This window comes from Trichoplusia ni, chromosome 6, assembly GCF_003590095.1.
Source record: "Trichoplusia ni isolate ovarian cell line Hi5 chromosome 6, tn1, whole genome shotgun sequence".
Taxonomy (NCBI): domain Eukaryota; kingdom Metazoa; phylum Arthropoda; class Insecta; order Lepidoptera; family Noctuidae; genus Trichoplusia; species Trichoplusia ni.
This window is the reverse complement of record NC_039483.1, coordinates 1770636-1788724: the sequence shown is the minus strand read 5'-3', so window position 1 is coordinate 1788724 and position 18089 is coordinate 1770636. Positions and strand designations below refer to the sequence as shown.

The following is an 18089-nucleotide window of genomic DNA, read 5'->3' as shown; positions in this document are numbered from 1 at the left end:
CACCTTGACCTTGACCTCTGAGCTAATTATAGAGCTTAAGATCAGAAGTTTTGTTTGCTAAAAGGGTTGCCAGACCAAAGTTGTTCCGTTAGTGGGTGTTGAAAGTAATATTGAGTCATTATTTATCGAATTTGTTTTGTTTATTTTTAGATATATGCGTTTGTATAACCAATTAATTAATAGGAACTCGGTTAACCTCAAAATAATTTCTATAACAGGGACTTTTTTTATTTATGAAAGCCCGTGACATTTAATAATATCTAGGCCAAAAACGGTTTTCTAAAAAACTTTTCATTTCAATTAAAAATTTGAAAAATATAACACTTTTCCTAAATGACGCAATTCACACAGATTTGGACACCTAAAGGTGATTTTTAATCGAGGCAAGTGTCAACAAAGTGCTCCACCATCCTTTACAGTTACATAAATATAACTATATATATATATATGTATGTATGTATGTATATCTCGAATAAACTTGACATAAATTCGTATTATACAATAAAGAAATGTTAACTCAAGTCACAATCCACGGTCACTCGCGTGTCATAATACGACCGGTTCGTATTTACATGTTTCACGTAAATAATAACAAACGATTTTATGAATTGTTTCGGTTATAATTGTTTTGATATAATATCAGATTCGTTAATGGATACGTTGATGATGGCATACCGTTGTTATAGGTTTTCGTAGAGTAATTTCGGACGTTGAAAAAGTAAAGGCATTTTGAACACTTGATGAGTAGTTCGGTTCGGTATAGTTTATTTATTTAATCAACCTTTTTTGCTATCTATTAAGTTTTGCTGAGCGAGATTGTTGTATGCCAACTAATGAATGGGCAAAAATTACCGCCGAGCCATCCCTGACACAAAACTGACGTCAGCGAGGCAGACCCAGGCGGTATGACTTGTATTAGTTCTTACCGAACTGGTCACTCGCAGCTCATGAGAGAGAAAAGTGAAAGAAGAATGGGGAGGCCTTTGCCCAGTAGTGGGACATTCCATGATAGTAAAACAACATCACCCACATTTTTCTACCTGAAGGTCTACCACTCTATCGACAAATAACACCACTGCTTCTAAATTCAAAAGACATAGTTCTACGCAGCACAGAGCGACTTCCCTATTTTACTACCGCATCAACAAGTGAAGGCACACGTCCAAGCCCTAGGTCTTTTTCAAACAGCCCGACTGTTTGCCAGGTTAAATAAATGTGTGATCCTTAGCACCTAGTGTTTACCCATGACTCTGCCCGCTGTCGGAAGGCAGCGTCCGGTCGACACCGTATCATTCAACAAATTGTTTTACGTCCGTGTGCGAGGGGGATCACCAGGTGTGTTGTTTGTTGACCTTTTGAATTTGAGTGTTATCATAATGAAAATAGTCGAGGTATAGCTTAGGCTCTTTGCGCACTTAGAGACTACTGCCATTTGTAGAGGTTTATACATAGAAATAATATAAGATAACTCTACGTGTAATACGAGCTTCCTGATTTTAGGATTATCCAATAATCGGTGCTAGCCTCTTTTGCTTTAAGTTTATATTATTTTTAATCTGCTTCTTCGTCCTAAGTTATTGCCGAAATAAAATACTCAGTGTTTTTTTACGTCCTGTACATCTATATATTTATTTATTTCACGCTGGGCGAAGACATTTCCTCGTCATTGGCTTTCCCAGTAGTGGCCATGTCTGAACACGACACTGATTTATATTTTTCTTTATTCCATGTTACCGAAGAGATTAAAGCATGTTTTATAACGCATTTTATTTCTTTTGGAGATCAAAGTGGTCGACATCAGCTTAAAAATACAATTCCCGATAAAATGTTGCTCCAATCAAAAGGAGTGTTAAAATCGGGCGATTCTTTAAAGAAATATTTTGATGTTTAGCTCGCGAAGTTCAACCGACCAAGAGCTACGATATATGAAAGTAGTAACATAGCTTCAACTGGCGCCGTTGAAACACATAAGTACTTAAATATACTCGAGTATTTATCAGAACTACAAGTAATTACAGTTTTTGCGCGCAATCTAGGTAATTGTGTGAAAGCTCAGATCGATTGGCTGCGAGTGGCGACAGTGCAGTCGGAAATTGCAGTGATGCCTGTAGCCGATGGCAGACTGAGGCCCGTCGATAAGGTTCAACTATCGACTAATGGGGCAATTCGATAAAAACTCTACTTAATATTAAAATGGTGAACGTTAGTTTCGTTTTCAGGCGAAAACTCCTCAACCAATCTATATGAAACTTTACACACATATTCTTGGAATGAATCTTAAAAAATCAAACCAAAAATTAAAATTAACTATTAAACAAAAATATCCTGGCTCATATCTTCTTATATGTCGGTCGAAGTCGCTGGCAACAGCTAGTATTATTACAAATGAGAGAACTGAGGGTTCTGTACAAGTAGACTAAAGATAAACAAACAGTGATGACCGTTACCCTTACTTTTTAAGTATTTGTTGTCCAGAACAAAAATACATCTGTATTGTTTCTAGTAGGTATTTTCTAGCTTCTACGGGCTATGCAATACAACGTAGTGACGGACAGTCAACGGTCCTTTTAGACCCTTCAGTTACGGAACCCTAAATATGTCTATCGCAATACTAATGGCTCAGAGTTTATTTATCACATTATGTAAAGGATTTATGGTTATGACACACAAAACCATGCAAATATTAGCATTCTGATCAACATGTGGTCAGCCATTGAACTCCCAAACTTTACAATAACAAGGCATATATTAGCATAATTTGCATTGAGTGTGAAATCGCCATAACATTTTTTGGTCGATTTTGTGTTAAACGGAGTCAGCTTAAAGATATTGCATAATAATTATAATTGATAGCTGTTGCCCGCGACTTCGTCCGCGTGGTTAGAAGATATAAGTTATGATTCATACCTGCCCTATTTTTTCCACATTTTCCATTGCATCTCCGCTCCTATTAGTCGCAGCGTGATGATATATAGCCTATAACCTTCCTCGATGAATGGTCTATTTAACACAAAAAGATTTTTTTCAAATTCTGACCAGTAGTTCCTCAGATTAACGCGTTCAAACAAACAAACAAACTCTTCAGCTTTATATATTAGTATAGATAAAGATGAAAAGAACTTTTGGATTTCTTGCGGATAACGCAGTTTTTTCAAAATTCAAGGCTTTGCCTTAAAACCGCGTTTAAGCCCCGGTAAGCGTAGTTTAATCTAAGTACACATGCGCGACTTTTATAATAAGTTTCAACCAAGCCTTATTGTGTGACTATTTTTTTTTTGGTAAGGCAAAGGAATTTTCTTGACTGCCTAGGGGGAGGAAGCGGTTTGTATCTATACAGACTTACTATCTAAACCTGAGCTATGTCAGCCGCGTTTTTGTGTGAGGTGTGTTGCAATTCTTCGTGCACATAAAGAAAGCCAATATATTAAAAAAAAGTTTTTTTTTGGTTATATCTTGCATAACGACAGCCAATTATCATAACATTACGTGAATATAATTCAGCCTTTGTATCTAACAAAGGTTTATTCTTTGCGATTTCTGAAAAACAGTATTGAAATCGTATTTCGCCTTCAAAGTGAACGTGACACAATACATTTGATTGTTTTATAACAATAAACTATTTAAATAAAATACCGATCACTTTTAGATCGATACATCTGACCTAGACACGGTGACACTATTTTCTAACCTACATCAATAACTTTGTTTCAATTATTATACTAAAATGGATTTTAAACAATTCCGTGTTTCGGAAGGCACGTTAAATTGTGGGCCCGGCTGTTATTCCTACATCTTTGACAGTCGTTACAGGTAGTCAGAAGCTTGAAAAGTCTGACAACCAGTCTAACCAAGGGGTATCGTGTTGCCCAGGTAACTGGCTTGAGGAGGTCAGATAGGCAGTCGCTCCTTGTAAAACACTGGTACTTAGTTGAAACCGTTTAAATTGGTAGCCGACCCCAACATAGTTGGGAAAAATTAATTAAAAGTGGGACCCATTTGCTAATTAAATAGAGTAATCATAAATATAGGCCTGTATTTGGTTGTATCTAAAAATATAAATTCACAGCAGTTTATTTTTTTTAACTACAACTTAGGTTTCGTAAACACATAACCGTTTTGTATTCTTTACCTTATTATTAAAATATTCAGAGGACTAAGACGCAATATTACTTAACTCAGTATTTGCTCTTTTTCGCGAATTTAATAATTTTACTTTTAGTCTAGTTCACCCTGTATTTACACTGTGTCATTGATAGTCGTCTAGACTTATAAAATTTAATTTGTAACAGTTTTTCTCTCTTCAAGTCTTGCATACTAAACAGATAACAGAAACGGCTAGTTTACAGTAAAAGCTATTCAACCTTCTTGGCGTTTCAAGCTGTATGTTTTACATTGACCTAAAAAAAAACTTGCCAATATAATTTAGTCTGTGGTTTCTGTCAGCTGACACCGTTACATTTGAAGTTTGGGCAGTTTTTGTGTGTTGACGCGAGATTTAATTTTGTATTTGATTATTAATTTAGATCAACGCGTTTTATGTGTGTTTTAAATAAGTATATTTGGTGCTATGACATGAAATCGGTGTAACGGGAAATCATGTGGAATTGACATGCTTTTAGTTGTTTTACGAACATTTTTAGTATTTTAGGTATGTTTAATAATTATTATTTTAAAAAACTAATTTCTTTAAATTTCCGCTGAGTTTTGTGAGAGAATATTTGATAGTGTTTTATATTTTGTTATCGAACAATGGTATGAATGGCCGTCTAATATCAGTAAGCATTTCATATAAAATCTGTTGTTTATGTGTAAATGAGTGTATTGTTTACATTTTTTATTATATTTACCTTGTTTTCCAACATCAGTGTCTAGGTCAAAATGTCTATAATATTTTTCTAATATGTACCTTATTTCAATGTTTGTTCACACAAACGGTTCACATGCACTTCTAGTCGTTTATAACATTGCTTTCAATTTAAACAACTAGCTTTTTCCCGCGCCTTCTCTCGCTTCTAGCTCCAACACATTGTCATCCAGCGATAGTCCCTAAGGAAAATGTTACTCCAGGATATCAGCTACGTCCATACGAAATTACATCTAAATTGGTCAAGCCGTTTTAATGTTATCTGCATTAAAGCAACAGCAGCACTAAAATTAATGACGATTATTGATGACTTCAAAACAATCTACAGTTCAACGTGATACAAGAACTGCGTCAATAACTCTCGGTTAACTCATTTAACAAACAATAGTGTGATTAGTTAACGTGCTAACGTTTGTCGTAAAATATGCTCTTAATGTTGGTACTGTTGCCTTCAGGAAATAAGATGGGGTAGTTAGTCAATTGACTGACATGAGCTGTCCTCATTATTGGTCAACTAACAATATATTACTAATAGGTATTATAAATTGATTTTTATTTATGGAGATCTTTATGAACATATTCGTCGTTCGTAATTGCTTTTTTTAAACGACTCCCGTTAAGGAATTTAATCATTATGTTGCTGGGGGTTTTATAATCCTCATGCGCAAAGACACTCTGACTCAGAACAAGCATTCGTGGATCACACAAACGCTTGTCCTACGCGGGGATCGCACCCGCGGCAGGTCCAACTTAACTTACACTTTCAATTCAAAAATTGGTTTTGAAAGATGAAGCGTATGCCACTTAAATTTCGCGAATTATTTTCCAGTTAAATTCCTTCAGAAAGACACTAAGTTAATTTTAGAACTAAGTAATGCAACTGTTGTGTAGTTGCATAACGAAAGTCGCTTTGTCCTCGAACACCTTTCTATGTTGTCGCAATGTTTGGCTTGGACGTTCAAATGCACTTTCACCCGTCGTGGTTATAAGTTCAAATAGCATTTTAAGAGATAGTTTAAACAAGACTGCGCTGGGAGAGGGGACTGCGCGCAGAGCTGACGAGTAAAGGGGATGTGTAGTGACGGGGTAAAGGACGGAGATAAATAAATAATAAATAAATAAATAAATGCGGACAACATCACACACATTGTTCTGAACCCAAAGTAAGTTGCTAAAGCACTTGTGTTTTGGAATTCAGTTACAACGAAGGTACCACAAACACCCAGACCTGAGAAAATGTAGAAATGTGCATTTTTACATTGACCCGACCGGGGATCGAACCCGGGACCTCAGAGCTAGCGACACCTTGAAACCGGTGCGTGCGCCACTCGACCACAGGAGGTCGTCATTTCTTACATCAGAAGTCGGTTAAAAATACAAACAATCAAAAATTGAGCTTCTATATCTATACTTCTATATACTAATATAATAAAGCTGAAGAGTTTGTTTGTTTGTATGTTTGAACGCACTAATCTCAGGAACTACTGGTTCAAATTAAAAAAAACTTTTTGTATTGAATAGACCATTCGTCGAGGAAGGCTTTAATCTATATACCATCACGCTGCGACTGATAGGAGCGAAGATACAACGGAAAATGTGGAAAAGCAGTGCAGGTATAAAATATCAGAACCTATATTTTGTAACCACGCGGACGAAGTCGCGGGCAACAGCTAGTCAATGTATATGCGTTCCATCAATTTCTATATCGAATCCGTTGCGTAATTTAATTCATGGTGACAACTAAGCTTGCAAGCAGCTGTAAAATTAAGTCACTCAGCAAATCTGTCTTAACTGTATACCTAGGTATACAGTTATGACAGATTTGCTGAGTGACTTAGTTTATATTTGAATACCTATAAATAAAGCATACGCAATCCGGTTGATAATTTGCAAGGGAAATAAACACGATATACTAATGTCCTTGTTTGTATGCCATGTGTCCGATGTTTAGGGTTCTGTAACTCAAAAGGTAAAACGGAATATCATCGCTAAAGCCCCGTTGTCTATTCTTCCGTCTGTTACCAGGGTCTAATGAACATTTACATTTAGAAGTTTTTATGCGACTCCTGCACTATTGCTAAACTATTTTAATCTTTGTGTCGCCGGTTTGACAAACATTCAACGACTTAGAACAAGTAAGTATTCATGGATCACATTTATAGAGTTTCTTGCTGGTTCTTGAATGATATTTAGGGACCCGCGCAACTAGAGAGAGTCATTAACATTACCAGCGTTTTAAAAGTGCCTGGAACGACCTATTTCAAATAAAAAAAAAAAGTTAATTATGACAGAAACGTTTTTGTTGGCCCCGTAACAAAAATCCTAAAAAATGCAGAATAAACTAAATACATGTATTTAAATATGAAACACATGTTTTCGCCTATAGATGTATGGAACCTTTCATGCGCGGATCTGACTCGCACTTGGCCTTTTTTTGTATGGCATGTGTCCGATGTTTAGGGTTCTGTAACTCAAAAGGTAAAACGGAATATCATTGCTAAAGCCCCGTTGTCTATTCTTCCGTCTGTTACCAGGGTCTAATGAACATTTACATTTAGAAGTTTTTATGCGACTCCTGCACTATTGCTAAACTATTTTAATCTTTGTGTCGCCGGTTTGACAAACATTCAACGACTTAGAACAAGTAAGTATTCATGGATCACATTTATAGAGTTTCTTGCTGGTTCTTGAATGATATTTTGGACCCGCGCAACTAGAGAGAGTCATTAACATTACCAGCGTTTTAAAAGTGCCTGGAACGACCTATTTCAAATAAAATAAAAAAAAGTTAATTATGACAGAAACGTTTTTGTTGGCCCCGTAACAAAAATCCTAAAAAATGCAGAATAAACTAAATACATGTATTTAAATATGAAACACATGTTTTCGCCTATAGATGTATGGAACCTTTCATGCGCGGATCTGACTCGCACTTGGCCTTTTTTTGTATGGCATGTATTTTGTATGTATTTTATGGTAAATACTTAGTCAGTGAGGTGTGGTTGTATTTCGTATGTATAATATTGACCATAACTATAGCAAAAGTGCATCGTTAAACCCTACTAATATTAAAACTGAACTAATCTAGACGAAACTTGGTACAGAGTAGTTATCGCAGGATCATTTTCTTTTTGAAGCGGACGTGTCCACGGGCAACGGCTGGTATAGTATGTTTTTAGATACGGGCTGGTCTTAGGTCAATATGTAGTCTTTTCATAATATTTTAAATATCACAATTGAGAGACTTTTTTTGTGATGGGAATGCATTCTCGAATGCCAATAGTTATTTTCTGAAAATAAAATCATGAAATAAGTCCCGAAAGTCATAGTCTTGGTGATTTGTTTTCTTTTTTATTGATAGTAGCTGTGTTTCTAATTTTACCACGTAAATAGTTCGAATCCTGCCTTATTCAACTTCATAATATTTATTACCGTCTTATTTATTGCGTCATTCGCACGTAATACACCTTTAATATAAAACAAACTACAAATTAAAATCCCTCAATCCATACTGGAGGTATGATACCACAGACAGACAGAAAGACGTCAAACTTATAACCCCTTTGCGTCAACACGCCTAGTCTTTGTGTGTTAGCGCTTCCAAATTACAATATTTACTAATTCAGTTTCATTATTGCCGTTTTCGTTTCCACAGTCAAGATTAAAGACGAAAATATTTTGATACGAGCTTTTCGCCCGCGGATTCGCCCGCGTTGAGGTCGGTTACATCGCGTTTCCAAGAGAAATCTTCAAAAGTCCGGGATAAAAACTATTAACTATCCTATTAGATGTTCTTTGTCAGGGTCAACTCTATCTCTGTACCAAATTTCATTAAAATCAGTTCAGTGATTTAGACACGGAGTAAATACAAAGGGTTTAGACGTAAAAGCGTAACAGACAGACAGAGTTACTTTCTCATTTATAATCTTAATAAATATATAGTAGGGATTGTTGAGTTATCGTTAGCAATTACTTGTAATATCAAAACCACTAATCACATTTCACGGATCTACATCCCATGTAATAAAACACGGTGGTTTATAACTACACAGCTAATTTACATTTGTAAATAACTCTTTAGCGTCGAACCGTTGCAAATTGGCGAATTAGGAATATGCAAAAACGAAACTTTTCTTATAAATTTACCTAAAACTCTGTCTTAATTTAAACAATAGCGAGCTAATTTAATTTGTAGTAAATGCTCCACGAGATATAAGGACAGAAACTCAAAACATAAAAATGTTAGATGATAATAGAGGTCACTTAAATGAAAACGAAAATCAAATTTGAATTGGTTCCGTAATTTGGCCTGTAATGCAACCGATAATGAGATAATTCATTGACATTTTTTTACTAATTTAATGTAAACATGCAACTCTTCTATTGACAATTTAAAATTTATTTTATAAGGTTAATTTATTGACGTTTCTTCTTTATGAAACCCTAGTTTAGAAATGTAGACAATTCATCTTCAATTGATAAGGTATTTGACAAAAAAATCTGTTTAACAAAACTTTACGGTATACAGTGATTAAAATGTTGTGTGACGTCACTTACCAGTACGCTTTTCAATAGCAAGTGACGTTACTAGCCCCTACTACCATACATTCCATCATCTAAGTGATTTTAAGCTCTTTAACATTCGTTACTTTTGGGTTAAGTGATGTGATAAAATGAAAATACGTATTCAGCAATTTTTGGAAACCTGTCAACGCACAAAACATATATGTAATATAATAATAATATTGTGTAGAGAGGCAGGTGCCATAGTTTACCGGATAATCTAAGGAACTGTTTCACGTAACATGTCTCATATACACCGTGATTTTTTAGTCGTCTTACAAAAGCAGCCCAGTTCATGTATCCAATGACTAGAACACGTTCACGATAAAAAAATTGGTATTTATGAGATTTGAATAAATTTAAAATGCAATTTTTTTTCAAAATTATGATGCAATTCGTAGTTTTTTAGAAACACAGCTCGACTGCGAGCGCGGTCCGAGCCTTGTAACAATGGTGAGGGGCGCGGGCAGCGGCGTTGTTATCATTTTTAAGAGTATTTTCAATTGTTTAATTTTTCTTCGTACTTAATGTCTTAGTTAATGATAAAAAAACAATAATCGCGCCTAGGGGTAACGTAAAATACGTTGGATACATGAACTGGGCTCCTTTTGTAAGACGACAAAAAAATCACCGTGTATATAATACTCTAATTTATTTTACACACATACTTGCAATAGTTCTGCATCTACTTTGGATTCTTCATGTCTGTTCTCCCATAGAGCAGAAGTGAATGATCCCTAGTAGATGCCCCATCATTTTGTAGATTAAAGTTCTCAAGAAGGCCTCTGCACGTTGGACCTGTGTCCCCGTTCACGCCTTTAAAAAGGACCGGGTCTCTTCTCATAAAGTTAACCCGTGAATAAAAAGAGATATAAATATTCAAACTTCAAAGAACTATTATAAAACATGATGTTATGCACCTTATAAGTTGCAATGCACCCCGAATAGCGGTGCTAACCTTTATCACTGTAAAATTGAAAATTATAAGATGTGTGGAAGTATAAACAATTCGTTTTTAAGATAAACAATAAACTTTAAGGTCAGAACCCCTGTGACTAGACGATGGTAACATCTAATGATGATTGTGGCAATCGAACTGCCTGATCTTGGCCCCAATGACCACAAACGAGAAAATTGGAAAGATAGGAGCCAGCAATTTGAGTAATGTCTACGATTACAATAATATAAATATTTTATAATGTGTAAAAAGAGTCGGGAAAGAGACCATCACTCAACAAACTTGTACTTTTAATTATGATTCAAACTCTCTTGCCTATTATATTGACCTAACTAAACACTCCCACAAAGTGAAAAAAAAATCTACATACGTAACAAAAATAACAATTATTTACAACCTCGCACGAAACGTCATTCTAAATAACACTTTTAATAACTCAGCTAGCCTTGTGTTATATGCATACATCATGATATATCTACACAGCCTGTTCAGTGTGGGTTACCATTAAATAATCCAGGCGAAAATTAAGGTCAAGGATTAACCCATGGGGGCAGTTTTATGCTTGACCAGTGCCTGTACTATAAGCACAATATGAACTAATTTTGTTGTCAATATTGAAGCGAGACGCGAGACGCTGTTTATAGTGCCGTCTAGCTTCCACACCGCACATATGCTAATATTAGTGTTTATTGTACAGGTATTAGGGGTTATATTTAACTTTTAAGGTGAAAGTATGTCAGTATAAATACACACGTGATACTAGAGTGTTTTATAACACGCTATTATTCAGTTAAAGTCACTTAAGTTATGATGTTTAGTTTTAATGCCCGGTTTTATTTTAGACTTTATTACAGTTTACGTATGTCAGTTTAGGGTGTGACCGTTTTTATTATGTTGCGGTGGCATGTAAAGGTGTGCCTGAACCCCGTTTAAAGATATAGGATGAGCACTATCTTGATTTTTAACTAGTCGTCGGCAATCTCGCTCAGGAGGTCGCAAAAGCATTTACACGAGGTCACAAAGAACAATTAAACGTCGAGCTGTAGACTGCATCATAAACCGTATTTACGTGTAACTAATTTAGGTCCTAATATAATAATGCAAAGGCCCTTGACAGTTCAATTGTTTTCAACAAGCATCTTAAATTTCTCACTCCTTTGAGGTAATCGATTGCATCAATCATAGATCCAAAGCATATTGCACAGTTATATGGGTCTCCACACTATGGAACCAGCCTCAGACCATGTGTTGTCATATCATTCTCCAGTATAATGAAGAGCTCTTTCTCTCCAGCAGGCAGAATGCATTGGCTCCTGTACGTATCGGTGGCGGCGGCGTGCGTGCTGCGGCCCGCGGCGCCAGCCGAGTACCTGCTGCCCGGCGACACGCCCCCGCACCACTACAGCCTCAAGTACGCCTTCGATATCGACCCCAACACCAACTTCAGCTTCTACGGAGTTGTCGATATACTGGTGAGTCTTAATTTTATGCTCATATTTCTAAACTGTGGTACACGAAGGAACAGATGGTTTTGTTGGACCAGCTCACCACTTACCCTTGATTGCACTATGTTAAGCTACGAAAATCATTAAGCTCAGTCCTAGGACAATGATTGGCTGTCTTGGCTGTCTTGGAACCCGCGACGAAGATGAACTTTGTCACGCAAGTAGTCAACTGGACGAGTAGGAAAAAGTTTGTATGGATGGTTTGTGTCTAGAAGGAAGCCATTGCGGAGATGACGATTAATGTAGATGTATGCTAGTTACTAATTAATCTTATTATAAGATTATCAGCAAGAACAGGCCATAATATTCACGTAACGGAATGTTTGTTTGTTTGTGTTTTAAATTATGACTAAAAATCGTTACATCCTGAATATGGGATAAGAAAAAGAATTTACTATTTCCAGTCTTGCCAAGAAGGTTTTTATCTATATTCTATAGTGGATGAAAATATGCTGAGGAGTAGAAAAAAAATACCTGATTATTGGTTTTTATCAATTATCTGTGCTTAGACTGCGGCACTGCGGTACATAGAATTTATATTTTCTAGTTCGTTTTAGTTACACAGTTAGAAAAATAACACAAATTCCTTTGTGAAAGCATTGACTACTCGTTTTATCTGCATCTTTAGCATGAAAGACATTTTTATTTATCTTTTATTCAAAGTATTTGAACTTGTTATGGTCATTACACTATCTATCAGATAATACTAAAAGCCGTGTCCAAACAAAACCATAAATTATACGCAGTCTCATACATAGACAATAGTAGAATGTTCCGTTATAAACGGTATTCGTTTATTAGCATAAAAATAGTCTCGTGTCTATGGCCAATAACGGTTCGAGAACCTGATTGGATTTTTGAAAAAGTTTTGTTTATTGATGGAAACAAGCTTTTTCAACGGCGTATCTAGTTTTAGCGTTATGTATTTAAATTACGCTAACATAATAACTTTGGTTAGAATGGTAAATAAAAAAAAAAACGTAATAAACTCTATTCGAAAGATGACAAGCTTTAAGTCATGTAAAGATTGTACTTAAACTACAACTGCTAATAGACTTCAAAAGTGATTTTAAATTCTGTTCTCCTTAATAAGTAAGTACATGTTAGTACGTTAATTCAAATTAAAATACAACTAATTTGTTATGCCATGGTACTTACTTTAAAAGAAGGTATGTAAGTGTGGGTGTTAAACGACAATACCTCAACATACCGGGGTCATAGACACAGCTTGTCTACAAACCAGCTCTAGAATAATAAGCGACAATTGTCTATGAAGACCGGTTTTGGGACAATTTAATATTCCGAAGAAAAAATACGTGATTTATTATACATCATGCGATGAGTACCGAGCAAGTGTTTTTAGAACTATTATTTTAACTTGATGATAACTATTGAAATGTAATGGAGAGACGTTCCTCCTACCAGGGTATTCGAAGAGTTTGTCAATTTTTTATAATAATTATAGTGAGACTGATATTAAATGATGTAGTGACCCCACCGCATCAGCACAAGATTTAGGCCTCCGGTTGGGTCCGAAACTAGTCGGACGTTCCCAGTTTGTCTAGTTTCGGGATCTCCTCCTCAAAACCTTATTACAGTTATGATCTAAACGTTTCATATGCTGGTTCTCGTGTGACGTTTGATAGCTAATATAAGCCCTTTCCATGTCTAAAAACGTAACTGCTAATGAACTCGTCAACTGTCACTTTCATGATTTTGTCACAAGCAAAGAATAAGTATAAATCAGAAGACCTATTTGAGAGAGAGCATATCAACTATTTAAAAAATCTTATCGCCGTCACAAACATTTAAGAGTCACTGATACAAGACAAGCATTTGTGGATCATAGAAATGTCTGACGGATCTGATACTAGGCGCGAGTCGAACTGCGACACAGTCATTGATTGCTATCGTTAATACTCAGTGAAATGTCACTAACGTGTTTGTTAGACTGTTTTATGTGAAACACAAAAGTGATTCTCATAATATTTACAACAAAATTAAATACAATCGGTTTTCATTATTTTAATACATAACTTAATATCATGTTTATAAGTATAACGCGAAGTGAATATGATTCTAAACAGATACAAGTTGTCCAAACATGGCGGCAAGTCGGCTGTCAGGTAAAACCTTCGTCCGAAGGAAAACAACCCGAGGAAACACATAAAGAAAACATAAAGCGTGCCAAACGGAACCAATTGCTTACATTTATTACAAGAATACAAAAATGTTGACGCATTAACTGTACTGCCAAAGTCACCGGCGTCATCGAGATTCATTTGGTTTGGAAAACCTTTAATACCGAGTATGGTTGAGTACTGAGGAGCTCGTGGCTAAGCTATGACCGCATAAGTGATCGATCACACGTTAAGTTATACTTGACGCGGTTGGTCCGTAGTTGGGCCATCTTTGTCATAACGAGTTTACCGTGTTTCGGAAGGCACGTTAAATTGTGGGCCCCAGCTGTTATTCATACATCTTTGACAGTCGTTACAGGTAGTTAGTCTGATAACCAGTCTAACTAAGGGGTATCGTGTTGCCCAGGTAACTGGGTTGAGGAGGTCAGATAGGCAGTCGCTCCTTGTAAAACACTGGTGCTTAGCTGAATCTGGTTAGACTGGCAGCCGACCCCGACATAGTTGGGAAAAGGATAGGATCATGAGTACTGAGTGTTGTTGATCTGGGATCGTCCGTTAGGTTGGATGCCTCTGCTGGCAGAAATACATACGTGTTTGATCTGTTTAATTTGTCAATAATAACTGAATAAGCTAGATAACCCAGCGTGGTGCAGCCAGTCCTCATAGAAATTAAAAAAAGACAGTCGTTCAGTTTCAATACTAATATTATGATTTTTAAAAGCGTGATAAGTAGGTATGTGATGTGTTGACTAAAATACTAAGTTTAGTAAACAGAAATTAAATAAAAAAGGCGACTTCCTTTTAATAGAATCCCTGTTTCCGATGCTCCAAGCAAAGTTCCAATCAAACAGCCTCATTCTGATTTATTGCATCAGTTTGCCGAGTAAATAGATTCACGAGTTCAATTGTTTCCTCTCTTTGTTTCCTATCTGAAAGGACGAACAATTCAATCGCAACTAAAGGGACATTTACATGATACAAGTGTAAGGACGAATTTGTACATTCGGGCAGTAACCTCAGCGGCTTAGTAGGTAAAGAGACTTGGGCTTTGAACCAGTAGTTACAGGTTCAAGTACTTGTTCAGGTCCAAATAACATCATCTCTATGTTTGAAAACTATCGTGAGTAAGTTCAATATTAAATGATGCACGGTGTATGTAATTGAACTCCTCATTAACGGCTAAACCGATTCTCATGAAATTTTTTGTGCATATTTGATAGGTCTGAGATACGGATATCTGCCTTTTTTTGTTTATAGCATAAGAACATTTGCTCGGTCGGCTAGTAAAAATATACTTATTGGTAAAAATATGCAATAAATCATTATCAAATCTATGTTGCGTGTGCTGTGCTTAATCAATTGAAACTGTAACATCAATTTATGTGACGTTTATATGTTACGCTACGTCACGATTATCCGTGGTACTTACCGAGGGAATTAACTGTTTTTGAGATAAGCGGGTAATACTGACAGGCGTATGAGAATGACGTGTAGCGCACACATAGAGAAATGTCCCCCTGAGCTGTTATGATGACTTTTGTATTATTAACTGAAATAGGTACAGAAAAATGAACATTCCAGGAACTTCAAGGAGTCTCTTTATAAGTGTATTTTTGTATAAGACTCTCGGTGGATAGCCGAGTTGCCATGCCGAACCCAACGTTCGCGATGTGTCGCGTAGAACAAAAATTGGTTGGTCACGAACACTCTTCTGAGTCTGGGTGTATTTGCGCATGTGATTTGAATGTTTGTGAAATCTCTCGCGACATAATGTTTAAATTAATTAGTGTGGGTCTTTAGCACCTATAGATAACCGATGCATGACATTATGAAAAATCCTACAACTATTTGCTACAAATAAACAAACTGCTATTACCTACTCATTTTACTTGCATTAACGTCTGATTTAATTAAGTAGATATTTATGTTTTTGTTTGCCTTTACCTAGAAAGACTGATGCTAATGTGCCGGTGAGACTCACTAATTTACGTTCATGTATATACTGGTATGCCTTGAATGAATGTCATGTTGTGTGGACAACATCTTCTCACTCTTAACACCAGTAGGGAAAGGGCAGAAGTCGAAGAGAATAGGTATAACGCGAGGATGATGGGTCCAGCTGGGGAGAGAGGCTTGCTCCAGTTAGGTCTGGAATAAAATAAACCAGCTAATCAAACTGTATTCGATGTAATACCTTTTAAGATAGTCTGATCTAATTTATAAACGAACAAATTAAAAGGAGGAATACTTAATATCTCTGTGGAGCCCCTTAGGGTTGATGCCTGCCGGGCCAGCGGTGTTGTCTGAAAGGGCTACCGCGGTCCCGATACACAAAGAGCAGAAAAGAACATAGATTTAGTCGGTAAAAGTCTAACACTGCCTTCTGCTCATTCTCAAGAGGAGTCATTTGATGATTTCCGAGCCAAAAGAAAGTAGTCACTCATATAAAAAGTTATTGAAATGGTTTCCATTTACAACACAGCCACTACTGGTTATTTTATCAGTCGTCCAGTTTCCCAAACACCTGCCACCAACAAGACGCAACATTGGCACTACAGGGTGTTTACTATTCACGACACATCGCTCGCACACGACGCGACTCACAATCTCTGACGAAGGTTTTCCTCGACTCGCATCAGATCGTCTTTTGTTACTATGATTGTTTCACTTACACCTTCTAATTGTTTGATATGTCGCGCGCGTAGCGAGGCCCGAAAAACGTTTTATTGGGTACACTGAAAGAATAACTTAATGTGTATCTGAGGACTCAGGTCAAGCAAGCAAAAAACAATGTGTAGGATACAAAAAAAAATATCGTTATCTTATAATATTGTATTTTTTTAAAGTCGTGGTGGCCTCGCGATGTCAACAACGGATTTATGGATCGTCGATCCGAATGCAGACAAGGTGTAATTTCTTAAATATTTTAAAACACCTAAGTACTGGCAAGCTGTAAAGGAACAAATCTTTAAAAAGCTTGGATTCCAAATATTGAAGAGTCTGAAATCGTTGATCCATATTCAAGCACTCCTATCTAGCTTTAATCAAAAGCAAGTAAAAATAATCATGCAATATTGATGAATGTACCGAGTAATAGGGACTTTTACCAACCTTATAGATTATCATAATACCACTGGGATCACCCTCTGCACGTGTATTTAGAATAAAGAATTTGTGTGATCCACAAATGCTTGTTCTGCATATGGCTTGAATGTTTTTGAAACCGCCGTGTCACAATGACTATATTCCTAATTTCATGGTTTTTTTTTTAATAATGAGATCAGCAAACGAGATCAATAGAGAAACGTTGACAAAACCTACTTAGTAGTGAGTTTTCATCGTTTCTTGTCTGCTTTGACCTCTGTTCGTCTTAGACACCTATATTGTATGTTCTTATAAAACTGCTCGCATATTAAAGCGCTCCTGTTTTCGTTCTCGTGACGTCACGCCATGAATAACTACTGAACTGTCACTGGGGATCTCGTAGTGAAATGTACATGCGTGCCACTGTCGAGTTAAGGCAGAAGGTCTATTGAGATGTTAGTGGGTTCCTTTCTTTTTGCTTTGTCTTGTATTGTGGTAATGTTATATTATGGTATATGTATAGGTATATTGTGTCTTCAGATTTCTTTTTTAGTGTTATTAGGTAAATGTTATTTAAAGATTGTGTTAAATAGCAGCAGAGTGGCTACATTGAAATTTTTTTGGGAAACCCAAAACGTATCTGTTTCTTGTCATTATTGAATTAAAGAATTAATGCATTTATTTTTATCTTAAAATTCTTAACACAAATACATACCCCAATTAATACATACCCCACAAAACTGCTTTCACCGTTTAACCGTGAGTAATACTTAATTCAACACAATTCAATAAATGATGAGTTACAACTGAAGCGGCCAAATTCAACACCTCGTAACACACGAGATATCTACAGAGTGAAACTTCTGTGTTGCCTTGTGTTGAAATACTTTATTTATGTTGTTTGTTACTTCACTGGGCAGCGAAATAAAGTTCAAGGTTTCAATTCGACAGTATATTTATGTTACTGTCAGAAC

The 18089-nt window shown here is 36.2% G+C and overlaps 1 protein-coding gene across 5 annotated transcripts in view; it reads left to right on the top strand.

Annotated features, from left to right (window-relative positions):
- The window catches only part of LOC113494807 (aminopeptidase N-like), a 38236-nt gene that overhangs the window by 3210 nt on the left and 16937 nt on the right, over nucleotides 1-18089 (top strand). For 2 of the 5 annotated variants that reach the window (XM_026873286.1, XM_026873282.1), the window contains exons 1-2: nucleotides 4456-4648; nucleotides 11679-11857. In XM_026873286.1, coding sequence (XP_026729087.1) covers nucleotides 11687-11857 — 171 coding nt within the window. In that variant the 5' untranslated portion in view covers nucleotides 4456-4648; nucleotides 11679-11686. Of the gene's footprint in view, nucleotides 1-4455; nucleotides 4649-11678; nucleotides 11858-18089 lie in introns of those variants that run through there. The other 3 variants (XM_026873284.1, XM_026873283.1, XM_026873285.1) reach the window with 3 other exon arrangements.